This window comes from Rutidosis leptorrhynchoides, chromosome 1 (genome assembly GCF_046630445.1).
Source record: "Rutidosis leptorrhynchoides isolate AG116_Rl617_1_P2 chromosome 1, CSIRO_AGI_Rlap_v1, whole genome shotgun sequence".
NCBI lineage: Eukaryota > Viridiplantae > Streptophyta > Magnoliopsida > Asterales > Asteraceae > Rutidosis > Rutidosis leptorrhynchoides.
In genome coordinates, this window is record NC_092333.1 from 628,608,571 (window position 1) to 628,619,369 (window position 10,799).

At 31.9% G+C, this 10,799-nt stretch overlaps 2 protein-coding genes across 3 annotated transcripts; one reads left to right on the forward strand and one right to left on the reverse strand.

The window, feature by feature from the left end:
• The first annotated feature begins 295 nt into the window (after window positions 1–295).
• On the forward strand, window positions 296–4,609 carry LOC139886001 (uncharacterized). 2 transcript variants are annotated; one of them, XM_071869772.1, is made up of 8 exons: window positions 296–541; window positions 1,100–1,168; window positions 1,862–1,981; window positions 2,761–2,840; window positions 2,927–3,002; window positions 3,130–3,321; window positions 3,687–3,815; window positions 4,267–4,609. In XM_071869772.1, the coding sequence occupies exons 1-8, from the start codon at window positions 464–466 to the stop codon at window positions 4,429–4,431; spliced, it is 909 nt and encodes a 302-aa protein (XP_071725873.1). In that variant the 5' UTR covers window positions 296–463; the 3' UTR covers window positions 4,432–4,609. The 2 variants fall into 2 exon arrangements, with proteins under 2 accessions (XP_071725873.1, XP_071725940.1); XM_071869839.1 differs by lacking the exons at window positions 296–541; window positions 1,100–1,168 and adding an exon at window positions 1,212–1,591 and having other exon boundaries at window positions 1,713–1,981.
• A 1,034-nt stretch (window positions 4,610–5,643) lies between these two features.
• LOC139885625 (putative UDP-glucuronate:xylan alpha-glucuronosyltransferase 4) lies at window positions 5,644–9,606 on the reverse strand. Its single transcript, XM_071869373.1, has 2 exons — window positions 8,865–9,606; window positions 5,644–6,886 (listed from the first exon to the last, which is right to left on the reverse strand). Exons 1-2 carry the CDS (start codon window positions 9,583–9,585, stop codon window positions 5,997–5,999), a joined length of 1,611 nt encoding a protein of 536 aa, XP_071725474.1. The 5' UTR covers window positions 9,586–9,606; the 3' UTR covers window positions 5,644–5,996.
• Window positions 9,607–10,799: the final 1,193 nt, after the last annotated feature.

Here is a 10,799-nt window from a genome sequence, read left to right on the forward strand (position 1 = left end):
TCCTCCCGGACAGCGATGGAGGCGGGGGTTATTATCGCTGCATCGGTATAGTCGAAACGGGAGATGATCGCAACGGGTGGTTTAGTCCCCGAAAAAAAAAAAAATTATTTGGGGATAAAACGTTCTTATTCTATATCTATTTAAGAGTTTTCTGCTAAGTATATACCCGTAATAATTTTTATGACTAAGATAAAAGGTTTAGGGACAAACGCTACAACCGATACCTTTTTTAGGGACCATATATGTATATTACATTCTATCTAACAAATCGGGCTCTATTAAACGCTACAAACTAAAATCCCAAATTAGGGTTCCTTTCGACATCTTCTTTTGCTCTCTTAGATTTATCGAAATTGTTAGGGTTTTATTATACAAAAGTCTAATTACTCTGTTTGACTTTCAATTGAATTTATACTTTGTTTTCAATTTCACTAAAAGAATTTACATAAGAAATTAAATTAGCATGGAGGGAGGTGGAGATGACGTAAGCATAGAGGAGCTGTCTTCGAATCTCTCTACTTACAAACAACAGCTTCAAGAGGTATTTGATTCAATTTAATCTAATTTGATATGTATGTCTAAATATCATCAAATTTCAGTTAGTAGTTACTTTTTTATAAAACAACTGCAAAAAAATTTATTTAAAAAATCATCTCTTGCAAGTGACTAGAAGAGGGAAATTCATTACATAGGGGACTGGCTTTTATGCTATTTGCTTGTTTGATGGTTAAAGTTGCAGGCTTTATTAATTAAAGATCTTTAGTTGTCGTTAGGTTTATATCAGGAAGATAATTTGAAAAGTATACTATTCTGCTTTTAAAATCCTAGTACTCATATATTAGTCTAAGAAAAAGCAAAACCTTTAATTAAATCTTGTTTTTGTTAAGATGGTTTTTTTAACACAACAATCTTCTCAATTAGGCTAACCCAAACACCCCTTAAAGCTAGTAGTGGTCACTCATGACTTAATACCAGCAAGGCATCAATTTTTTTTCTTTCTTTGTAGCTGTTTTCACAAAAACTAGTGTTGTCTCTATTCTATATTATGTGTGAGCCTATACAGTGTACTGATTTGTTAAAACATTTTGTGTATAATTAGGTCAGGAAGCTTTTGAAGAATGACCCTGGGAACGAAGAGTATGCTGATGTGGAAAAAGAACTCGTGGAGGTGATCCAACTCATTTTGTTACATTTTATCCGTTCTCCCATTTGACTTATAGTCAGTGCGGGGATATTTATCTAACTAAATTGTTGCTTCGATTGACATCTGAATTCTTGTTTTTACAAATGCACTGTCTAGTTCTCTCTGATCTTATATCCGACACTCTAGTATTAATGCGCTTAGTATTTCTAGGATTTGCCACTTATATTTGGTAATGTAGTTGCATTATGTTGACTCATTTCAGATGCCTGTTAGTGTAGTATAAGACTTGTAACCATGTGTTCTACTTAAACATAGTCTGACCTGTCCATTTTCTCTATGAACACAGATGCACATGGATATGTGCTTGTGTGTAAAATATGTGTATTGATCAAACCAGTACATAACTAAAATAACTGACAAGAGCATCGATTATCGACACGTTAGAAGGTGAGAGTTAGATTTATTTTACTAAATATCAACCTCCACACCTGGTGGAGCCTGAAAAAGTTGCAAAATTTCTGAAACTCCATCAAAGATGTCCATCACTTGTATCTTGATTTGTGTGCAGGTCTGCTATGTATCGTGATGGCCAATCTTCCTGTCTCTCCTGAATTCAGATGTTCACTCTATGATTATGAGTTTGAAACAACACTATTTTAATCTTAGAAATGTGATAACAAGTCCCTGGCATTTAAAAATATGAACTTGTGTTTGCAGGTGATTGCTTTGACGGAAGAACTCCTGGAAACCGCGCGGGATGAAGCTGGGAATTCGGGAGTTGGAATTGGTGCAAGTACCACTGATATATCTTCTAGTTTTCATCGTTCAGGAGTGGTGGTAAGTTTTGTAAATGTTACTTATGAACTTGCAACCTTGATTCTTCACTGGTTGTGTTATGCTTTCACTAAAGAATTAACCGATTAGAAGACCTGTCTTGGCAACTGTTGGCATTTCTAGGGCTAGAAAATGTTAGTTATATGTCTGCAAGTTTAAAAAATGCTAATTGATGAATTTATTTTATCTTGGGCCTATAAAATAATGCTAATGAGCACATTAAGAAACAGAAAGATTTCAATTTTTTTAGTATTTGATTGACTAAATTCTTACTTTGTTCCGTTTCATGCTTTATCAATACATGATCCAAGGATTTTATAAATTCTTCGTGTAGGTGAAATCACTACACCAAGTTAAAGTTCATACTACAAAATTTAAACATGTGTTGCTAAAAGTTGTCCTAAGAAGTATGTAAAGGGTATTTATTTCATGTCATAAACTGTATTCCCAAAAGTATATTATCTTGGATATGACAAATAGCATAACAGTTGTCTTACAAGAAAATGAGGCCTAAAGTGATGGTGTATGTGAATGTGCAAGAGTCTTTTGTAGCTGCTGTGGTAAAGAGATTTTTTGTTTCTATTTTTTAATTGCCATTTTTTTCGTTTGTGTGGTAACTAATAACTATATAACAATTTAATAACTAAATATAATTAATTAATTTAGAAATTAGTTTTACAAAAGTTATGTATCTTGATCTATGTCTGTTTTTCTTTTTTCTTATTTTGTCTTGTATATTTGGTGTTGGAACCATCTTATTTTTAGATTCTATTTCCAATCAGGCATCTGGCGGAATGCATGATGGTCACAAGCATCCTGTGGGTACTAAAGTTCAAGCTGTTTATAGTGACGATGGCGAGTGGTATACTTTTATTTTTTATCACAGTATTTTCTTTAATCTTAATTATTGAATTGATTATTATTATTATGGTTATTATTGTTATGCAGGTATGATGCCACAATCGAGGCACTTACCCCCAATGGATATATGGTTGCCTACAATGGGTGGGGTAATAAGGAAGAGGTAACTCCCTGAATAAAACTTAATTTTTTTTATTGTCTAAACGTTATTCATATGTATTTTTACTTGATTTGGTTTTTTGTGAATATGAATGTGATTTTTTGTTATGTGTTTTGGGCAATATGTACAGGTGGATCCTGATAATGTTAGGGTTTTAGAAGATGAAATTGTTGATCCCTTGGTAGAAGCTGAGAAGAAAGCAGAAGCAACTAAGCTAGCTCTTAAACGTAAGATTGCTCAAGCTGCTTCAGCTGATGTGGACTTTCAGTCAAAAAGCTTACCGGCAAAACTTCGTATCGAACCAGAAGACTCTGAGGATGTGGTAAGCATAAGCCCAACAGTACACTTTGGAGGTGGTAATGGGCTGGTCTGGTTTTGTCCAAGTATGTACTTTTTTTCAAAAAAAAAAAAAAAAATGATAATAATAATTAGTTTGTCAAAGTTTGACTACAAATTTGCGTTTATTTCGTTGAATATCTCATTTTTGATATAAAACGGCCTAAGGAGGTTTATGTTTAAAATCCACAATTTTGCTGTGTTTGGTTGTATAACTAATATGTTAGTTCTACTTGATTCGCCCGTTATAAAACAAATATAAACTAAATTGACCGGTAATTAAATTAAGTGGGTCGAAGCTGCCACCTCTCTATGATCTTGTTTTAATAGTTTTTAATGTATTGTTTACAGAAAGCCGCAAAGCGTAAGAAAATACATGCTTTCAAGTCTAAGATGCGAAAGGAACAAATTGAAGTAACGCAGAATAAGAGACAAAATGCGTGGCAACAATTTCAGACCACGAAAGGTCGTGCCAAGAAGGTATGAAACTTAATTGTAGTTTCATTGAAACTTGATTGTGGTTCATGTGCTTGGGATATTGGGCCACTGTTTGGTAACCAGTCAAAACAAATGGGGCTTGGCTGGGCTGGGCTGGGCTAACATGTAATGTTTTGAGACCAATGCTTAGCATCACAAATGATTACAAAATATACTAATTTCAATAATGACGTAATATTTTGAATAGAAGTATTTTGGACATTTTGTACTCTATAGACTTCAAGCAATTTTCAACCTGTTTAAAGTTTAACTATGTGTCCCTTTTTGGATCCTTTCTGTTAATTAGCTTAATCCTTTTGAATGATCTGTTTGTCTGGTTAGAAGAGATGGGATATAACATGAACAGACCCATTATTAATTACCACTACCACTAATTATAATATTCATTTACTTTATTCTGATTATTATTATTATTATGTGTGTTTACTATAAGATTGGATTCTTCTCGGGTCGTAAGAAGGAAAGCATATTCAAGTCTCCTGATGACCCGTTTGGTAAGGTTGGTGTGACGGGAAGTGGTAAAGGTCTGACCGATTTCCAAAGAAGGGAAAAGCATCTGCATCTCAAGGGAGCTAATGCTGAAAATGCAGAGGATTAGATATGTAGAATTGCATAACTTTGTTATGCTGCAGTCTTGTGTGGGTATACTTTTAGATACAAACTGTACTCCGTTTATTATGGCATGTGCTTATCTAGATACCATATATTATGTTCTTCCCCAGTAATAAAATACACATTCTTACTCTGTTTAATATGTATGTTTAGTTGGATGACAATCAACAAGCCATGGTAAGTTCAATGTTAGTCACAAGTAATTCTCAATTTGCCACATTAAGTAGCAAAAAATTATTTGTGAATGAGATATATAAATGAGATATTGCTCTATTAATAAATCATCATATATGAATGAGATAAATGGCGTAAAAAGTGTCTTTTACGTCAGACATTTATTTTTCAACTAAAGATAATAATTATCTTCAAATCTAGTACTAATTGATGGATTTAAGACCAAAAATTGATATGTATCTTATATAATTCAAGCTCGAATGAATGACAAAAGACTCAAACTACCAAAACTTACCTATATTCATATGTAAGTTGTATCTTGGATGCGAGAAAAAAGTCAGTCATATGGTTGTCCCATTTTGCCCTTTTTTTTTTTCTTTTTTTCTTTTTTTTCTTTTTCTTTTCAGGATCTCTAAACTAACTCGAATTAGGTTTGAGATTTTACCAGCATTTTTTTCTTTTGTCGGGTCTATTTGGGTTTTGATAGCATGTAACAGGGTCCTTTTGTCATGTAATGGAGGAAGTACCAGTACGTTTGCTAGAAACGAAGAAAAGAGTGTGGCATCGCAACCAATATCAATATTCCGACCGAGCTGATTCATTGTGGCTTTTATAATACATACTGGTACTCGATGATGAACGACTCAACAACAATAGTCTAACTTTAAAGGTATGCATTTTTTACTTATTTTCTCGTATATGAACTGTACTTGCTACTTAGGCGAATAAACCATGAATTATTTTCTGAAGTTTTGATGTTTCTAGGATTATGATTTATGAACACGTATACTAAACAAAACATTTACGGAGTAATGATTATTCTACATAGCTTTAATGGCATATAACTTTAACTATAAAACTGAGCATAGTAAAATAAGAATGAAATCACACAGAGAATGAGTTGCAGAGAGATATAGGATTGTTAGAGAAAGTAATTTGATTCAAAATATTGTAAATATGGATATGGATGTTACAGAAGTATATATCTATAGTCAAGTTCTAGGTATTACATGACTGCCCCCTGTACTAGTTCAAATTCCTAATCTACCCTAACCTTATCTAGACATGTATCATGTTATATGTTACTGTAACATTGTATGCATCACTAAGATCATTTTTAACCGTGACACTCTCTGGGCCTAAGGTGTAGTCAGAGAGTGCACTTTTTCGAGAAAAAAGTGATTTTCTGACGGTGACGTGGCAATCTCTCGAAGTGAAGGTAAATACTGGTGATTACAACGTTAGTGCATACGCCTGGTTAGTCACGGAGAAAAAGCCATTACAACGTTATTACATACGCCTGGTTAATTTCTTGGCGTTACTCGTTTCAACATCGTCATTTTTGGCGTTAGAGGTCACACATAACGCCGCGTTACGTTAGGTGTGGTCTAACTGTCTCTTATCTTTAACCTTTATCTTCCAATGCCCATCACTAAGACCCGAATCCTTCGCTATTCTTCTCCACTTCCGTATTCGCGCATCCATTTGTTTCGTCAACCCACAAAACGGCCTCAACTTACGATCCATCGCTTCATAAACGTTCCACCACTTTTTATGAGCCAAATCACTAGCAAATCGTCTACGATCCAACATATCCCAGTTACAATCATAATCCTTATAACACATCCATGGCTTCAACCCCAAATAATGAATCGTGTATAAATTGTCAGGAACTTGTCGTTTTATGTTTTTCGTACCTTGAAAAACTTTTAGATGATTTACATTCGAATGTAACCTATGCCACCATGTAAACGCTTCGTTAAGATAACCTTGATCACCTCCATTATACGATCCAAAAGTATATATCTTCTCCATTAGGTTATTAAACGTGCATTGCGATGGTTCGATTAAAATGACACCCGAGTTGAATAAATACTTGTCATTTCCAACTGCCGACAGTTGAGGGTAGTTAAAGAACTCGTCTAAGTTCTTTAAAACTATTAAATCGGCGTCTATGAATATGACTTTGTCGTAATCAATGAGTTGCCATATTCGAAGCTTGCTATAGTTATACTCGTTGTACGCACCTTTTTTCGCATGGGGACTTTTGATACGTTGTATACGCTTGATCTTCCATCCTGCGGATTTTAGTCCTCGAAGCGATTTTGGAGAGATCGAATCATCGGCTAGTAAAATTAGATCCTTTGTGGAGTTTGTTTGTAGAATGCTTTGTGCTAAAACTATTGCACCACAAACATATGTTTCTGATGAGTGCAGGACAGTTACGTACGCCTCTCGTAATTTGTGTTTGTTTAATGTCGATCGACCTGAAAATTGACAGATTGTAAATATACAAAATTTATGAAGAATGATGATCTCTAGCTCTTAGTTTATGCTAGATTTAGACCCGTGTATTTTTTTCGAAAAGCAAATTATATTAATCACGAAGCCTATTAAGGGGAGGCAACCCATTACAAAACGACCCGAAAAAGATACATTACATTATATTTAGACCCGTGTATACACACAAATATCGAACTAAGTTACGTTTCATCTATATAAAAAGTTAAATTTGTATATACATATCGATACACACTTTTGTTTATGTGAATGTTAAACTCGTGGACACACATTTATTTCAAATAAGACTATCTATGCTTATTTTGAATGTTAAATCAAACATGTGAATACATGAATATGCTTATTTGAATGTTAAATTAAACACGTGAATACACGAATGTCACAAATGTATAATAAAATTATCCTTCATTCATCATAAACTGTAAATAAAAATATTAAATATATATTATGTAATTAAATGCTGAATTCATATTGGCTTATTGAAATTTGTTTTGAAAAAGTTTGAAATTTTGACTCATATATTTGGGATCCTTATATATACGTAGTATATAGCATCACTAATTTCACTCAAAGTTTTCAATTATAACACAACTTATTCAATATTTATGAAAAATTATACTGAAATTTTTTTTTAATACTTTAAAATTATGTACTTAGGGTGCGTTTGTTTGCCTCTTAATGGAATGGTACAGTGCTGAATGCTGAACCATTCAGCATTCAGTGCGCTTGTTTCTGACATCTGAATGACATATGGTACTGAATGGTTTAGAATTCAGTGTTGAACCATTCATATATGAAATACTCTCTTAACCATTAAGAGCCTAAATTTTCTGTAATTTTTTCCTCAAATCCTATCCTGAACACTTAACTAACAAGTATATTGAAGATTTTATTCATGTTACACTTTGATAATGTAAGTTTACTCAGTTTATATCGTTCATTCTAAATGATTATCAAACAGCTTATTTTTATTCAGAACAAATTTTATCCAGAAGCTTTGAATTATTCAGATTCTGAACTATTCAGCGTTAAATCGTTAAATCATTCAGTTTTATCAAACGCACCCTTAGTATAATTTAGCTAAACATTCTAATATACAGATTGATATATGTATGGGTTTGTTTTATACTTTTATAGAAATAGAAATAGAAATAGGTCATCCACTTTTGCACAAACCATACGGCCTCATTATTATAAATTTGAAAGTATAGTTTCCCATCCCAAAAAACACATAAACCTTTGTAAATCTTATTTACAAAGCCAGTATTTAGTGTAGCTCAAGTTTATCACACTTTAGGAACTTGGGATTGTTGAAGTATTGCAATTAAATGCAATTTCTTCAATAAGAATTAAAGTGCAAAAGAGAAAAGGCCATAACAATCAAATACATATACTCCCAAGAAAAGTCAACATTTTTATATCCTCACTCTTTTAAATAATTATATCCAGTCTTCTACTATATATATCTAACTACTAGTCACTCATATTCACATATTCACTTAATTTAATAATAACATTACAAAATTATTTAACTATTTTTATGCATGTATATGAAATGTTATTAAACTTTTAACCAACATGTATCATGTACTCATTATATATTCATTAATTAACATTATCAAATGAATAAATTTGCAAATGGATCAAAATATTTATATTAGTAAATTTATAACCTTTTCGTAAATTTATCATACTTGAATATTAGATAGATTTATAAAAGAATTTGACTGACATATTATCGATCATCTAATGCTATATTTGGCTCAAAATCATAAAATTGAATGCCTTGCTACTACTACTAATAATAATATTTCATATAATTGAGTAATTGACTAAAAACAAAACAAATTTGTTTACGTAAAGCAATAAAATCAAAAAGCAAGACTAATGACAATAACAACAAAGTAGACCGGTTCAAAATTGAAGACAACATTAATTAATTACCTGGTTTTAATAAAGATGGTGATGAAATCATGCAAGAACCAACAGGCAAATTCACCTTTTCTTCAAGTCTCTTTAAATCCGGTTTATATATTTTGTATTCACTTTCTTCCCATATTATATCATCACACCTAAATATCTCCCACATTGGTCCTGACCACCCAATAAACACAACATAAACCTCACCATTTTCTAGCCCACTTTTCACCAACACATTAGCCACAACTAAATTCACTTGCAACCTAAACACATCCCTAACACCCTCAGGGACTCGAGCCACCACCACATCCACTTTGTCGTACGAATTAGCCATCGGGATATTCGGGCACTTCATTGGCCCGTACTTTTCGTCCTCGTCGACCCACTCGGGGAAAAAATCTTCCCATTTTATATCTTTGTCTACTTTTTCAAAATTTATTGTGGTTAAGTCAGATAAGCTAGTGAATCGGGCATGGTCAACTTCTTCATTAATGTTGACAAGCCCAATTTTTAGCTTATCTGAGCGTTTGTTATTGATTAAGAAATTGAGTTTCTCAAACCATCGTGGTAGTGGTGGTTCTATGGCGGTGAGATGACGAGTGGTTGTGGCTAGGGATTCGTCGTTATCGGGATGAAGATTATAATAAGTTGTTGTGTGGATTATAAATGTAAACATTAAACAAATTAGAAGGAAACCAAAAGAAGGGAAAGGTTTTTGCTTTGAAAAAAATGACTTTGATGCCATGCTAATGTTATTATGAATTGTGATCACGTCTCTTTGTAGTTTGGTTTTTAATGTTTAGATATAAATAAATATGTGTGTGTTTTAGAGATAGTTTGATGGTAGCACGTTGGCCGTTTCATAATGCTAGTTGGTAAGATTGGGATTATACTATTTTATTGCATTTTTAACTATAGGGCTTGATAAATTATTTGTATAATTTTTTAATTAAGTTATACACAATTATAACAAATTTCAAGCAACAAAGTCTCGAATTAGAAATTTTCTTAGGTTCGATTATGCTATTTTATTCAATATTAAAATTTACATTATACATTATATTATAATAATAAAACATACATAATATTTATATAAAAAGTCGGAAGCGTAACAAATCTAGATAAAAAAATGAATGAGATCCTTAAGTGGACTAATTATATTTTGTGCATGTTTACCTTAAAAAAATCACAAGTTCTAAAAGCATAATAGTGGTATGAAGACGGAAGATGTAGAGAGTTAAAGATATTTAAAGAGTACGTAATTAATTATCAAAGTAGTGTTATACAAGTTTCCGAGTTTAGTCTCTGATTTTGGAGTTAGTACCTTACATGACGAAATATATATATATATATATATATATATATATATATATATATATATATATATATATATATATATATATATATATATATATATTTAAAATAAAGTTTGGACCTGATTATACTGTGACAACTAATCGGGATATTATTTTCAAGAAAAAATTATATTTGACGTACAGACTTTGATTGATCAAACTTATTAAGAAGACTGAATATGATATGTCTTCAAACTTCGAAAACACTGGTCAATTCAACTATTGAGTGGGTAATATGTCGAATAAGTAATATGGTAGTATTATAAAGAATATATGTGTAGGATTAATGCGCAAGGTACAACACATAACTATATGGCTGAATTCATTTGAGCCTTCGGGGTCACACACTTATACACCTAGACGTCAATTAATAATATATATCTAATATATATTATTCAAGTAATAAATAAAATTATTTAATTAATTAGTTAATTAAATTAATTAATAATTGCTTATGGACCAAGATATTCTTGTGATACAAGGAAAAGTAATACGGAGTAAAAGATTTGGTGGGATTCGTTTTTTTATAAAACCGACTTTGCGTAAGATATTGAAATCGATATATAAATTAACATATATCATGTTTTTTTTTTTTTTTTTTTTT